At 39.4% G+C, this 16,928-nt stretch overlaps 1 protein-coding gene across 1 annotated transcript; it reads right to left on the bottom strand.

Annotated features, from left to right (window-relative positions):
* Positions 1 to 1,636: 1,636 nt before the first annotated feature.
* On the bottom strand, positions 1,637 to 16,416 carry LOC311000297 (macrophage mannose receptor 1-like; the record flags this gene model as incomplete). Its single annotated transcript, XM_083990975.1, is given in 32 exon segments — positions 1,637 to 2,376; positions 2,519 to 2,548; positions 3,424 to 3,579; positions 3,866 to 3,982; positions 4,123 to 4,287; positions 4,547 to 4,712; positions 4,957 to 5,189; positions 5,472 to 5,574; positions 5,684 to 5,728; positions 5,825 to 5,952; positions 6,284 to 6,389; positions 6,619 to 6,761; positions 6,878 to 6,978; positions 8,142 to 8,203; positions 8,323 to 8,486; positions 9,090 to 9,128; positions 9,552 to 9,705; positions 9,812 to 9,884; positions 10,149 to 10,267; positions 11,153 to 11,352; positions 11,449 to 11,597; positions 11,695 to 11,810; positions 12,034 to 12,147; positions 12,445 to 12,599; positions 12,720 to 12,896; positions 13,001 to 13,138; positions 13,489 to 13,599; positions 14,465 to 14,620; positions 14,874 to 15,044; positions 15,299 to 15,655; positions 16,273 to 16,395; positions 16,398 to 16,416. Coding segments are annotated over 32 exon segments (4,338 nt in total). The 3' UTR covers positions 1,637 to 2,128.
* Between the last annotated feature and the right edge of the window lie 512 nt (positions 16,417 to 16,928).

Raw genomic sequence — 16,928 nt, 5'->3', positions numbered from 1 at the left:
TATATAGTTCTGTTCATTCATCTCCGCATAGTGCTCACTCTCTGATATTGTCGTCCACACACATCAGACAAGCGGGCATGCATGACGCGCGGGTCGGGTTTTTTTTTCAACTCGTGGTATTTTGATCCCGCCCCGCACCACCGCATCTATTTTCACAACCCGTCCCGCTGCTATTAAACGTCAGACAGCAGCTTTTTACTTTGAAAGGGCCGACAGAGGCTCTGTGTTGCCGGTAGCTTGTCAGTGTGGAGCTCGTGAGGAGTGGGAGAGTCACAGTGCAGCGTGTAGCAGCACGTTGTTTTTTTGTGCTTTTGGCCATCTTTGGTGTGTTTTTTGAAGCAATGTATGAAAAATGTTCATCACTGGTTAGGTGATAAGAGGGAGGTTTGGACCTATTTCTTGTCTGGCCCCTCTTTCTCTTTGGAATTGGAAGTAGCGTGGTAAAAATCACTACTCCTATGGCAACAACTGGAGGGGGAACAAATGCCTGTTCTTCACCTCTGTCAGTAACCTCCTCCCCAACAGCAACCTCCACCCCAATCCAATCACGGATATTTGGCAGTTGTTCAGGCAGCTCTGCTCTTCCTTCCCCTTCAGACTCCACTTGTCTAGATCTTTGCTTGGCTACAATTCTGTCACTAAGCTCTTCAGGCAGTTCCTTCGAACTCATGGATCTCATTTTGATCTGATATGCAAATGAGCTGAAAGGCCTTATTTAGGCAGGTGTGTACCTTCCAAATCATGTCCAAACTACTGGAATTCAACACAGCTGGACTCAAATGAAGGTGTAGAACCATCTCAAAGATGTATAAAAGAAATTGACAGCACCTGAATGACCTACATGAGTGTCACAACAAAGAGTCTGAAAACTTCAGGTGATATTTCAGTTTTTCTTTTTTTAATTAATTTCCACTTTAATATAAAGCTGCAGCATAACAAATGGTGAAAATTAAAGGTGGTCTGAATACTTTCTGTACCCACTGTAGTTAATAACTAGCAATCATTGACATTTTTTTCCACAGTGGAAAAACTGGTGATGTCATGTAGCTGCAGGCTTTCATATGAGTCTGGATAGACACTGATGTTAACTGCAACATGACTGTTTGGCAAAAGCATGCAACCATAAAGCAGTTAATATGTTTTAAGATATTTGAGGCTTTTTGCCTTTATTATAAGAGCCACAGGTAAAAAGTCAGGAGAGTCATCAACAGGGGAAGGGAGAAGATGGAGCCAAGGACCATGAGCCAGATTCAAATTGGGGTTACTGTGCGTTCACACCAAAAGCTTCCAAAGCGTCAAAAACGTTCGAGGGTGGGCGTCAGACAAGACAGCCCCCAAAACGGCAAATATTTTCAGCCGCTTTGGCCGCTCGTCACGTGACTGGCGTCAAAGTTTGATCGCGCTGGTCATTGGGGAGTCGAAATACAAAAAAAAGGGAAAAAAAGGCAGCCGACGGACATCTCTATTCTGACAGGTTGCCGCCGAACCAGGTCATAGCTAATTACCCTAAAGTTAACCATGGCTCAACTTCTTGTCTGGTGACGCTTTGGACGCTTTGGAAGCGCGGCGACGCCTGTTGACGCTTTGGACGCTCAGTGTCGCCTGGCTCTCATTGAAAATGAATTGACTTCGGCGTTTTGACGCTTTGGAAGCTTTTGGTGTGAACGCACAGTAAGGCCTAACCCTTTTAAGTACATTTTGTACTAGATGAGCAAATTCTCATTTATTAAAGAATAATCCACTAAATTAATATTTCTTGTGTTGTGCTAGGTTTAATATTCATTTAACAGTAACAGGCAGTTTCAAGGGTATAAGCAAGTAACAGATCTAGTGGGTGTAAGCATAACAATTAACAATACTATACATTCAATCATAGATTAAAAAGAAAAAAAACAACACATAAACCAATCATTCCCATTGAGACATCCTAGAGCCTAAATTGTTCTGTTCCATGAGGTCAGACATTGCCAACTCCATTGAAACTCACACTTAGTGACATACTGTTAAATAACTGAATATAAACTGTCTGTAGTACAAAAAAAAGCAGAAACATGAATAAAAGGTCATACATACATCAGTCTTAGATACAGTATCATGTACATCCCACTTGTTTCTGACACTTAATAAATCACAGAGTTATAATGGGCTCAGGATTTTCTACCTCTGCATTCTCTATCAGTTTATTGGTGTCAACCACATCAGGCTTAGACCGTTCACTGTCAAAGTAGAGTGGATTGTCAAATGTGGGTAAGGGAATGGGGGACTTTTTGTACAGGTAGAATGCCAAAACTGTCAGCGAAGAAATGATGGCAATGATCAGCACCACGACCAAACTCGTGTGGACACGGCTCCGAGGATCCTGACCTTCTTGTGGTTCTGCACAGATTAACCAAGTAGTGATGAGTACAAACAATTCAATACACAAATTTAGTCTAGGTTAAATTATCATAAAGATGAAAGTACCTTTTAAACCATTTAAACATTCTAATATAACACATATTAAATAGGTGTAACTTACCAGACTTTGAATCTGCATCTTTGACTATCACTGGTGAAGAAGGGAAGAATTATTAATAAAATAAATTGCATAAACTTGCATTTTCCCCACGATCATCCCTGCATCAAAGGTTGCCCTGTCATTCCCAGGTCTACCCCAAGGGGGCAGTTGTGGATCTGAGAAGTGAAGCTCACTTCCGCGTTCAAAAAACTGCAATCCCCCCGGCTTCCTCTGGGGGCTGGTGTCAGAAGGGAGCATTCCCCATAGACCCCCATGTTAAAATCGCCGATTTTACATCCTCAGTAAACATGTTAAAAGCCTGGTGTCAGAACGTTTTTTTTTCTCAATCGATAGTTTCTACCCCCGCACACACTCTGAGGGGGGTGAATTTTTTTTAAACTCTACCGTTTTACTGTTATTAGGTTAAAACTCTGGCCAATTAGGGCGCGGAAATGTTGAGTGACAGGCCCGAGCAGCTCCGTGGACAGCTGCTTCGAGGCCAGTGGGCGGGTTCTCGGCGGTTCTCGGCCGGCCAATCCAACATGGCGCTGTCCAGGCCGCCATATTTGAGTCACAAAAACGACTCCCCAAAACCAATGGGTGACGTCACGGACGCTACGTCCATTCTTTTTACAGTCTATGGTCTACCCATGAAAATAAATCTACTCTACATGGTCAACATATCAAGTAACCTGTAGAATAACCCAGAACATAATCAATAGCTGGGTGTTATTGTTATGGTGGATCAAGCTATATAATTGACTTTGAACTGATCTTCTTCATTTTTATGCATCTCCTCTTGCACATGCTGTTATTTATATCTCAACAAAAACATAACTTAACAGAAAACTATTGATCAATCTACATGTCTTGAGAAATGCTTATAAAAAGATTATATTTAAAATATATGGGTATAACAATCTTACCTTTAGCTGTTTTACAGATGTATGGTCTATCGTGCCATCTTCGTCCTGACTTCCAAAACCCATCTTCAGTTGAGATGGCTCCGAAGTCAGAACGAGGCTCTTCTTCAGCCCAGTTTGTGTAGTCAATGACTGTTTTGTCCAGCCACATCCATGTGCCTAAAGCCCAACAGAAATTCAAGGTGTTACTATTTTCACTTTGATACTTTGTTAAATAATACTTTTATAATCATTGTGTAGCCTTGGTTTGCTATGGTAGTCCTGTCAAGGTAAAAATAGAAGAGGGAAACAGTACAAAAACAATAAATCTGAGTCACAATCAATGCTTCCCTTTATCCTATCAACATGGAATTGATACTACAATTGAGTTGTTTAAATGTTTTGTTAAAACTGGTAAATACAGTTTCACAAAAAAATAAATTAAATAGTTTCAATAATGTCATACCTTTATGAGTTTTATACAGGCCGATCCAGAATGAGCTATGGCTGTCTTTAAACATTTCCATATTGCTTTGGAGGAATTGTTGTTCGTCAGGATCTACAATGGTAGCCAGGGATCCACCTTAATGACAAAAAAAAACAGTATTTTAGTTCTAACAGTTACCAAGCACATATTGCTAGGTGTTGTCCATGTGCTGACATTAAACTACATATTATACACTCAGTCTACACATATAATGTGTGAATGTGTGTGTCTCTTACCATGCATTGCACAGCTGCTGGCTGCATTTGGCCATTCAACTTCATCTGTGACAAACATATAGCAATAGCCCTTATATGGCATCCAGGTATAGGTCTGCCCATACTCGCCACTTGACTCTCCAGGGCAAACTCCTGGGTAGGTGGATGACTCTGTTGGTGCCACATCTATGAGTGACGGAGAATGTGAAGATGAGAATGGCCATTAAAAAGATTACCGTCTGACATTCAATGCAGTGAATTTTATTTACTCCTAATCATCATCCTGCCTAGCTCTGTTCAATATCATGGATGATACACTTAGCATATAATCTCAACATACAGTTATAGTTCAGCATTACTGCTAAATATTCAATGGAGCTTTTCAAGTTTGACACTTTAAGACAGATGGACTGTATTCATTCACATTGCCTACCAACATTCGTACCTGTGGACTGCATGCAAACACTGTTCATGGTCTGATTGCAGAGAGCAGTCTTCCATTTTCCATCCACATCCAGATAGACACAAGGTCTGTCCCTGCTAGGTTCGTCTGTACCCCAGCTGGCAAAGTTCAGGTGCCAGCCATCAATGTATCTAAAATAACCCCCAGTCTGAAAGTGAGGATAGGTCAAATTATTATAATTCATCGACATTTATGCAGCCTTGTTAAAATGTAACTGATTGGTTAAACAAATGTACAGAATTACATTGTTGTATTAAAATCAGTTGCCTTGTGGGGGTTCCACATTGTATGTCATGAAGCTATTAAGTCTGGTAAATTGTCAATTGAATAAGTTAAATTACTCATACTTTCTTTCTAAAGTACAGCAATTTCAGTTGTTTGTAGCCTTGTACCTGCTGTTTATTCAGTCCAATCCACACAGGAGCTTTAAGATTCATAGCCAGCAGCTCAATGTAGGCCTGTGTCCATTCATTTCGCAGACTGGCAAGATTGGCTTTATCACCTTCACAGTGTCTCTTGGCATCAGCCCAAGTTAGATTTTGAGTCACAGCCTTGATGCTGTCATTTCCCAGAGCTACATAGACATTAGGAACTGTTGGTTCTGGTTGACTCTGTCTATTAGGGTCTGTTGAGAACAAGACAAAAATCAAAGGTGAGAATGATTTTTCTAATCATTGCAGTACATAATTATTGTACTGTATGTACAATTTAGCCTTATTTACAATTTCTGTGTTATTCTAACAATTTTCCAAACCATGTCATGCAGTCCCCACTCTAATTTCTTCAATTATTTTGGAAGAATAGTGCTGTACTTAAATTGCACCTTGGAACTAAGACATACTGGACTTAAACATGATATTACATGATTCATCAGATCATTTCTTAAACATAAGATTGATGAACTCACCAAGATTTTGAAGACAGACGAATCCATTGGTGTCATTGCAATTCTTAATCAACCATTTACCAATGCCAAGACTAGGATTGCTGTTCATCACAACACAGTCTTCCTGGTTAAGGACAGAGGAGTGGTTAGGATATCACCAAGACATTCAATTAAAAACTGATGAATCAGAGTAAAATTTAATTTCACTCTCAACTAAATCTTGGAAGTGTTACCTCATTCCATCTTTGATAAAATGTCCCAGGACGATGTTGACTTTTCTAAAGGCCAAAACAAATTTTTAAAATCATATATTAGCATAAATTATATTTCAGATGTTATTTCTAGTAGGGACCTAAACAAATCAGTGTACTTACAGAATAGCCCCAGTTGGTATATCGCCTTGGTTTTCCATCAGTCCAGTAATATCCGTCTTGTTTTATACCATTTAAACCTATCCACAGGTCTGTAGTTGCTGCTTCACCCATTTTGGTGATCAAAAATGCTGAAAATTTCAGATTTAGAAATTAAGTAATTCAAATTTTTGTGCATTATTTTGAAATAATTTCCAATACATAATAGAATGATAACATGATCATTTCTAACAAGACAAATAAGACAATGAAATCCTGAAATCCTAAACACCACCACAGATTTTAGTCAGTTTGACAGACAATACAATACATGTAATTGGGGATCCACTTTCTATTTTTTTTTCCCTGACAATTTTTTCCCCAAATAATATTTTTGCAACTCTTGGCAGGTTAAGAATGACTGCTCCCTCTCATGGCTATCATTTAAAAATACATTTAAAAAAACCTGGACAATGGACAAACCTTGCACACGTCTTGAAGGAATAGAAACTAAATTTCCTCCTATGGTCATGCATTGTCTGCGTGCTTCTTCCCATGTTGTCTTGCGGGCAGTATTGATGCTATAACACTGTTGATAAGAAATAGAATAATGATTTTTCAATTCACAATAAAAGATTATCTTTGTTTCGTTAGCTTAAATGACATTTGTTCTTGACTCTTTTTATTTTTTTACTTAACGCTTAAGTCTACGTTGTATCCCTAAAATCGTTGCCATCAACCCTCAGATATTTGAAAGAGGACATATACAATGGGATACAATGCTTGAAAATTCTTACAAGCTACTTGTGATATCTAACCTTTGAGTCGAATTTGGTCCACATGGGTGGGCAGCCACCTTTAGGTGCAGGTGTGGGTGCTGCAGTTGTGTTGGCAGGTGTTGAGGGTCCTCGCTTACAAATGAAGGAATGTTCTTGGCCACAGTTACAAGTCTGCCAGAAACCTATGAAAACAGCAGAGATGCAATGAGTAACATTTCCCCCGTAGCAAAGGAAACTTATTTTACAATTTTACACTCCACGTTCATTCTTTTAACATGTATATTTTTAGATTACTCACCCATATAATAACCCATAGTAACGCAGTTCTCATCATAAGCATCAGTTTTAGGTTGATTTTCATCCCATCTTTGCAGTGATAATGAAGTGCCATCCATCCACCTTAAAACACACACAGTTAAGATTAATTATGTAATCATATAACAACTATCATGTGACAATGGACCTGTTTTTTGTCTCGTTGTTGCCTTGTTGTGTGTTTTGCATATTGTAAATAAACTGATGCCAATGACAACAAGTCTTCTTAAATTAAGGAAAACAGTTCATAAAGGCTTAATGAAGTCTGTTAGTCAAATGAGTGAGTTGGTTGATCATTGAGTGAGTCATCAATTGATTTAATGAGAAGACAGACACCTGCAATTATATCTATCTACCTTCCTAAAAATTAGAGATGGGATTTATGGCTCTTTGAGGGGAGCCGGATCTTGGTGAGCCGTTCCTTTCAAAGAGCCGTTTAAAAAACTGTCTCATTTGACTGATTTTTTATAGTTATTAAGTTAATCACTGAAAGGTATGATGGGGTGAGACTTGGAACAAAATAATACAAAATTAGATATCCCACCAATATCGTGAGTTTAAATTATTTCAAAAATATTAATAACCTCATTTGATATGTATGGACTAGATTTTAAAGTCTGAAATGGATTCATTGTAAATATTAAGACCGCTGCAGCTGATCTGCTCTCCAGGGTCCTCAGATGTTTTTTTTGTTTTTTTTACTGGAGCACTCATGTGAAGGCAGGGTGCACAACTCAGGTGGCATCATCTAATAAGCACTGTGTCCTGCAGCTGGTCTGCACTCCTCCCCATGTACCAGGGGAAGTACACTGGGAACAGCCGCGACGTGATACGTAAACGGGGCGGAGGAGGACGCATTGAGGAAATAAAATAGACCAGCTATGCAAAACAACGATGCCCGCGCAGATGCACGCCACTTACGTGGCCGGTGGAGCAGCTTCAATTGACTGTTATGAACACACAGTGATGTAAAAGAAGAAAAAAAAAAGAACGGTTCCCAGCTGTGACTCGGTTCCCATCATTCATGTTAATGAGCCGTTCAATAGAATCGGTTCGTTCGTGAACGTCACAACACTACTAAAAATAAAATAAGCTGTATACTTCACCTCAAACCTTAACACCTGAGAATATGCAGTCTGTTTACCACATTATATATTTTATATGTGGAAAATATTCACATGCTAAATATATCTCAGTTTAAGAAACTTTTTTTTTTTTTGTATTTCTATATATCCAATAATACTCACCAAAATGATCCATCAAGATCCACTGACAAACCTATATAAAACTGCCCATAGCTTCTGGAAATCTGTCAGAGCACACATATGGATGAATACACACAAGTTAAAGACTTTCATTACCTAGTAAATTGAATTTGTGCCAATTTGAACGTGTTAATAGTTTTTTTCCACACCAAGAAATACCTACCTGTTTCCATATGAACACATTTTCATCTTTACTATTGACCGATACCAAGTCTCCATGCATCCTCTTACAGATGTCACGAGCTTCTTCCATGGGTTGTGACACTCTGTTAATGTAATACTGATTTCCTCTCCACACAAGCCAGCCATCTGCAGTGGTATTATAATCTGCAAAAGTTTAAGACACATTATATATTTCTTTCTTTGACAATTATTCTTTTTTTACAGTTCACATAGAGTCTGTATAATGACATGTTAGACTACATAGAAATGTTATGCCATCATGCCAGTGACACCCAAGGGAGGCATTATGATTTTGGGTTGTCTGTCCACCTGGGACCGGATCTCTTACGAGGTCTTGAGGGGGTTTCTTTAGATTTGGCATAAATATACATATTCTTAAAGATGTGCTGATTGCACAAAGGTCAAAGCAAAGGTGACTGTAAACTCACAAAACACATTTGTCTTGTGAAATTCATTTTTCAGGAACTCTTCATGTTATCCATTCAAATTTGGCACAAATGTCAACTCTAGAAGTTACATGCACTAATTGTGCTACAATTTAACACAAATGTCTTACGCAATAAGATGATAATTTTCCAAATGGATAAAGAACATCTTCACTCTCATATAATAATTTTCTTGAACAATACTTGGCTGTAATGCTGTCACTCAGGATGGGGGGATTGGGATCATATTTCCAGCAGATTAGCAAAGACGTACAGCCACCACTACACCGTGGGTGGGTGTAGGTAAACAATGTCAACTTACCCACTGTGGTGGTATTTGGAGGTGGGTGTGGAGTCACTCCTGTAAGGTCACAAACAAAACTTCAGTTTGAGTTGAAACAATGGTAACACAGAAAACACTTTCCTCTCTGTATTTATGTCTGTGGGTCGATGTTTCTGGATTGTGCTCTCTCTTTTTTTTACTGCACTAAACAGTTTGAATGTTGAGAAAAATATCAGTTGTCATGTGTTGTTGGGATTAGGATTCCCTTTCTTCTCCCTATAGAAGGAATAATGAGATCCTGTGACCTTTTGTTTGGGATGCACTTGTGAGAAGTGTTGCAACATGTGAGGCACTCCCCTAACACTGATGGTGGAACTAAACTAGAGCCTATCACGTTTTCCTGCATAATGGTTAAAAATAACCTCTCCTCAGTAATTTATCTTCATACTTTGTTTCAGAGGAGAATCAAGATAAATAATCAGCACATTTTCTCCACTGTACCTGCACGGATCTGGCACAGCCAGTCATTGTAACTCTCACAGTTCACGTCGTTCCAGGACCCGCTCTCACCCCAGTGATACATTTTGTATTCCACACAAGATTCTGCGTTATTAAAATTGTTTGGCTCGCCTTCCTCCCAGTGTTGAAAGTTAAACTGTGAAAAGATATACATCATTTTATAGTGAAAGCATGCATATTAAAAAGAGATAGATACATTTTTGGTTCAAATCAAATGAGTTGTACAAAGTAGAACAACTAACCGGGGAGCCATCACTCCATGCATAACCCGTGCTTGGATCAGGAACATGAAGCCCAATCCAGCCTTTTCCATGCCTGCAGTGCAAATATGTATATAGACATAGGCCATTTGATCAGGCAGTATTCTTAAAGACAAAACTTTAACTCATTTTTTGTGTGGTCGTCTCTCTTGTGGCTTCTGTGTAAAGCAGGATACGTAATTTTCAGCGCTCTTGAGGGAAGGTTCAAGCGGAGATGTTGGAGCTGATGTGTGTGACATTTAATTGCTGGATTAATGTTATAGATATCAGTGCTGTTGTGTTCTATTTTAAGTTGAAATTGTATTTAGCAGTCTCATACCGTCCCACGTAGTGTAGTTCAGCAGAGCCGTGGATGCTGAGCAGATCTCCTCCAATGGCTCTACAGTAATCCCGGGCCTCATACCAGGTTTTCTCATCTGCACGGGGACCTGTAAAAAACTTGACAGAGAAGAGTTGTGTGCTGGACTTTAGTTCACTGGACATGAGAAGATTTGCAAATAATTTGAATTAGTTTCATTTAAAACAAAAATTAACCTGACTTGAGAATATAGTCCTGATCTCTTATAATGTTTAAAGTTTAAGGCAAATATGTTTATCCAACAGTTATGGAGCAGCATTATAATTAAAACTCAATGGTCCAATAATAACTTACTTTCTACTCTATCCCTATCTGTTTATGAACTAGTCACTGTGTCTGTCAGGTAGTGTGCTACTGTTCTTTTATTACTGTTACTTTTTTTTTTTCAGCGACCTGCTCTGGCTGAACAAGACCTGCAGAGTAAAGAGTGAACCAAAACCATAACTGTGGCTCTGACAGCTTATCAATCAAAGTCATTTGTAATCAAAGCACATTGGTAAGATGTTTTCATATGAAAACACTATCTCTCTATCTCATAATTACTATTTTATACAACTTTATGTGAGGTGATATGTGCACCATTTTAAATCTTATTGTTCAGGTTCTAGGTTGCAAATGCACTTTTCCTGTATCTGTGTTGATCCTGTACTGCATGTCTGTCTCTCATTTCCTGGCAATATCTACTATCCTATCCTGATAAAGGCATACACACCCCAAGAAATAACGTGACAAGAAGGAAAAATAAAAGGAATATATTATTTTGAAATAGTGTTCAAGAAGCCACCCCTCCATCACCAGCACCATTTATCTGCTCCTGAAATTTTACACATTTAGTATGAATGCGTTACTTAAATAGGTTAGAGTTAGTGTCAGGGTTAGGGTGATTGCAGCTCAAATACCTCCTTTAGTTATTAGCATGTAACATGTTTTAATTGCCCGTAACCGAGGTTGACCTCTTGTTGTACCTTCGTGCAGACGTTTCTCGTTCCCACACGAGTCCACCCATCCGCACATGCAGGGGGAGTTTGAGTCGGCGGTGGGACAGTTATAACTGCCCCCTCTGCCAGGTGTTTGCAGATGTATTTCTCCTGATTGGTGCAGGGCAGCAGATCCCAGAGTCCGGCCAATATCCCAGTTGTTATGGCAACACAGCCTTGTTGGTAGCCTTGAGTTGAAGAAGGGAAAATACGTTAAATGTACATTGTGACACACCGTTGTTTGTCCCAACTATCTAAAGATTGAACTTTATATCTGTATGTACCTGGCATTTCAGCGTTCCAGTGAGTAAACCTCACTGAGTCTGAGTTGGTCCACATAAACTGATCGATGTTTTTCATGTTAGAGAGGCCTATCCAGAAATACTTTTCCGGTCTCAAGCCCACCAAGCTGACAAGAAATGCATTATCCACCCTGAAATTATATATATGCATTTGATTATATTTCTTTCTCAGAAAAGCAGTGTTAGAGTTAACAAAACGTGATTTGTAAAAACATATTATTTTTGTACCCATTTGAAACGTCAGCTAAGTAGGATTCTGAGCTCTTGCAGTGATCTTTTGCTTCATCAAAAGTCTTTGTCTCAGTTCCTACAAAGTAGCAGTAGGAGCCATGTCTTCTCCAACCCTGTAAGAAATTATGAAAAACCCAGTGAATGCGTGAAAATGTTGACCATCCATCCTATTTTAAACAAAGAAGAAAAAAACGAAATGATTTGGTTTCTTGGATCCACATGAGATGACTCTAACGTGAATGAACCAGTTACTTTTCCAATTTTATTTAGTGAGTTTTAACCCCACACCTTAATTAGCCAGTTGTTCAAAAAGGATGAAATGTAATCTTCACTCACCGCTTTGCAGCCTGGGTCCAGTTCTACCTCTTCTGCAGGACGATCAGTTTCACCCTGCTTCATACAGATGAAGCCGTGTTTCTCATCACACAAGCGATCTGCCCAGTTCCCATTCTGAAAGAAAAAAGCACCATAAAAGCCATTGAATTTTGTGGATGTATTATTTAAAAAAAAACATTTTATATTGTGGCGAAAGCTTACTGAAACTGAGAATCTGCATGGAAAAAGCATGCTTATACCACTGATTGTGTACAAATGATTTTTTGCGTTGCTCTCTGTCTTTTATTGGTCAGTACTTCATTTCAGAATTAGCTGCATGAGGGTTTTTGTGACACCTCTTGTCCAGATATACACATTTATGTCTCAAAGAAGGATTTCTATGCACCATTATACCGACATAAAGCTCCTTACCTCCCCCTTGATGAGGACACAGTCTTCTTCATCAGTGGTCAGAGTAGGTTTCCCATACTCCCAACTGGTGAAGCTGACAGTAGAGTGGTCACTCCAGTCGAACAGCCCCTCTGTCTTTCTGTCATTCAGTCCAATCCAAAGCTCATCAGTGGGTGCTGCAGCATAGACAGTGAAGAGTACATGATATTGGAAAAAAGTAGTCAGTCTAGAGCAAAATGAAAACCACTTGTGTTTCAAGTGTTGGTGAGGGTTGAATGCCTTCATGCATCACGTACCGTATCCAAGTTGCGAGATGACAAAACTTTGGTCTTCCACATTGTGGATGGTCGCCAGGTCCCCATGTTCTTTGCGACACTCTTTCTGAGCATTTGCCCATGTCTGAGGGACACGCTGAAGGTGGAAGCAGTGACCATTGTAGGGAATCCACGGGCTTGGACAAAATCCTTGCTCAACTGATGATGAAATGAACAAATATACAGTATAAGTGACTGGATGACAGAATGAAACAGTGAGTGAGTCAGATAAACAAAAAGGAGAATAGAATATATCTCTGTACTCTGTGGGGGAGCTGGCGGGGCCCCCTCCTTGAAGCAGATGTAGCCCATTTTCTTCACGCAGGATGAACTTTGCCATGTGTGCTGCCCAACAGAGTCAAGAAATGCACAGTTGTGTCCTGGATTAGGAAGTGGGTTTCCTTCAAAACAAAAAAATGCAAAGAAAAATGTCAACATTAACTTCAGATTCATTCTTGACTTGTGGATACATCATATCACAACAGTTTTAATGTAATAAAATGTGCCTTTGTTGTTGAAAAATACATTTCTACTGTTCCTGTTTGGCAGTGTAGCAATGACTCTTTCACTTGCCAAAGCTAAAATGAGGTCTTCTGGTATAAATTACCAGGTTTGAAGGTTTCAAGTTCCAGAGGGAGAGTTTCACACTACTCATATCTGAGCATGGATTGATAGATTATTTTTGGGGGGTCAGAGCTGAGGGGAACCATAGCAGTGCATTTGGCTTCCTTTTACGGGAGTGGCGACTTACCAGTGCCCCATCTCAGATAACGGAAAGGCTTGCCGTTAGACCACTGCCAGCCATGTTCTGGGTCCAGAACCAGCCCAATCCAAAGTTTTTGCTTCCCTGGTCCTAGTAGTGCTGCGTGTTTATGTGTGTTTGAGTGGTTGAGAGGGACATAAAAAGAGAAAAGGAAAGAGTAAAGAACTTGTTCCTCTTTCACACTGTTCCTTTTTTCCTTGCTTAATAAAAATATCCACACAAAAAAAACAGAAATCACAGTCCAACAGTCACAGAGACATTTGAATGAAGTTAATCAAAACACAGAGGAAGCAATGTATTGTACAGAGAACAAATGGCAACAAATTTAATCATGTCCCTTGAATTTATCAAAACAAAACAAGCATTTATCAATGCATATATGCATTGGCAAACTTTCCCAGGAGTTGCTTTATATAGTAACTCCTGGGAAAGTGATATTAAATGAATTCAGGGTGATCTGTTCAATGAGACCTTCAGATTTGGAGCCAAAGTACAGAGGCCTCATATCACTCGTGAACAAAGTGGATTGCACAATCTGTCCTGTGTCTCAATGATCCTTGGACTATTTAAGGAAACACCAGTGTGTGTGTTTGCTGTGAAGTTGTGGAGCTCTTCTGCATGAAATAGCTGCAGTCTCAAAGGTTTGCATGAGGTCTTTAAAAGCTCTTGCACTATATTCTCGCCTGATCAAATGACTTGATGGGAGCAAAAATTAACTGGCATTCATTTCCCCACATTTAAATTTTTTTTTTTTACAAAATATTTTCATGAAAATGCCCCAGCCTTTAGAGTACATCTTTGGCATAATTATCTTTGTCAGAGTGGATTCAATTAACAACACTTACACAACATTTTTTTTTCTTTTTATCAAAGCGTATATGCACCAAAGCGATGCATATACATTTATATGAGCCCATGTATTATGAAAGGTAAAACAAGAATCCACTGGGTGGTGGCACCTTACCTGAGATGTAAGCCCGCTCATTGGGATCGGAGATGCTGACCAGCGAGGCGCCCTGCTGTTTGCAGCTGGTCTCCGCCTGAGGCCAAGTCAGAAGGGACTGTGTGTTGAGTTGGTAATATGCTCCTGTTACCAGGTTTTTCGGCCAGTTGTCTCTTGCTGTTCATGAATATAGAAATATGGGAAATGAGTTGTTCGTTCAATCAGTTTAACTCATTACTGTGACTTAAAAATTGTGCTGTGCTTTGCATACATATAACATCTTGACTAAACTAGGGCTAGGCTTCTATTCATTCAACTTTTAATCTAAACTAAAGTGTGCTCTGAGATCAAATTTAACTAATAACAATAACAAGATTCAATCACTGCCTATTCACTGTAGTGATATTTCAACCCTAGATGCAGTACTCACTTGTAGTTGGGCAGTATCCCCACTGTTCACGTTCATATTTTGTTTCGATTGCACACCAAAGACGCTTTTGTGAGGAGTCAAACGCAGTGCAGTCTCCAAACCACCGGTCTTTGTACATGAAGGGAAACATGCACGGCTTGCCAAACGCATTTCCCTCGATGGTATAAAGTTCTAAAAAGGGAAAAGAGTTGATCAAAATTCATTTTATTAAACCAAAATGACACAAATGAATATTTTTTCCCCAAAATTGCCAATTGACACACTAAACGTTGCACAGTCAAAACCTGGGATGGAGGATGTTGTTGCCTGACATTTTAAAATCTCTACATCTTAGTTGCCAAAATCATACATGCTAGTTTAGAAGGAGAGTGCTCCTGGGTCCTGTTTGCTACATATCTGGTGCCTCCAAAGGTTTCATACCGTACCTCTATATGTTCTTGAGCAAGCACCGCTGGATGTCCCAGTGATTGTGAGCTGGTTATTTGGCCCAGTGGTTCTGGAGAGAGCGATCGTTTCATCGGATCTGACTTCAATGTAAAGCTCTTGGCCTTTCAGGGCGAGCAAGGTCCCATTCCTGCATTCCCACTTTTGGAGATCGCTCCTGTCGTCACAGTCGTAGAGGCTCACTTCACTCCCGACACTTTTGCCCTGTGCTCCCAGGCATTTTTTGGTTGTAACAGTATAAAGCCGGTTACCAGTCGTCCAGCGCACGTCAAGGCAGCGGGTCAGTTTTTTCAGCAAACAAAAGCCAGTGGCCTTGTTAGTGAGTGAGAATGCGCCATCTGCAGATAAATGAAAAAAATAAATAACTCATGTTCCACACATTATATTATGAACAGCCCATCACATGCATAGGTGAATTTGAAACATATTGCAAATTTACCTTGAAACACAGGTAGCCTCATGTTCTGTCTATGAATCCTTTTATCACTACTTTTACTACTTGATTGATGACAAAAAAAAATTAAATGTGTTGTTTATTTCTATTGAGCATGTCTACTTTTGAGAGACACAGTTGTTTCATTTGTCTTTGTTGTTTTCTACTTGAGCTTCTCTGTTCCAAAAACAGTTCCTGTTCAACTTTGGCAGACTAGAGCTGCACTCACAGCATCCTTGAAATAGCAATTGATACAGTCTACCACTGCAGTTGTGTCAGTCTATTGTGTAGCCCAGATTTGTACTTCTTTTTTTCTTTAGAATAAATTGCATAAGTGCATAAGAACAATATATAAGGCCATCAGTATTATTTGCAGTAGTAGTTATGAATGTCACAGTTTGAATTTGCATGTATTCCAATATAACAAATGTGCACTAAAGCAAATACAGATTATTAATCCTAAAGAACAAAGGTTTAAGATATAGAATATGCAACATAAGAAACCTGGAGTTCATACTTTACCATTTGCTGCAGAACATTGAAATGTAAGGATGAAGAGCACAAAGGCTACAAGCGTTATCCTTGGGGTCAGCATTCTTCTGATAAGTCTCACAGCAGCAGGCATTGTCCATGCATTGCAAGCAGAGGACTTATGAGCGTGACCATGAAAAGGAGGGAATCTTAATAGTACTGACACTATCACTTTTTTTTTCCTTTTCATTGAGTGTCATGTTTCAGATTGGCAGATTTCAGCATTTTGCTACTGGTAAAAAAAAAAAAAGGGGTGGGGGTTTGGAGGGAAGTATGGTCAACATACACTCACTCTTTTGCTCGCACGGATGTCACACTCCAGAAAGTGTGGCCCCATTTACTTCCTGTCCTGGGGAAAAGGGAAAAGAGATTTACAAGAGACTTGTCTTAAACATGACTCATCAGATTCTGGGTGGTGGTGCAGACCAGCATCCATCCCCAAAGACACATCCATGATTTCTTCCACTGACTGAAAATCAAAATAAAAAATGATTCAACGCAAAATGGAGTTGGTGGCCTCAAATTAAGCAACTTCCAAGGAAGAAGTCAGCAATAAGTTGATGAGTGTTGCCTTGTCAGCATGCATGGACTGATTTTCTTCAGAAATGTTCTCCTTTTTCAAGTTTATATGTATTTATTTCTCAATA

This window comes from Trachurus trachurus, assembly GCF_905171665.1.
Source record: "Trachurus trachurus genome assembly, chromosome: 17".
NCBI lineage: Eukaryota > Metazoa > Chordata > Actinopteri > Carangiformes > Carangidae > Trachurus > Trachurus trachurus.
This window is presented reverse-complemented; position numbering and strand designations above follow the sequence as displayed.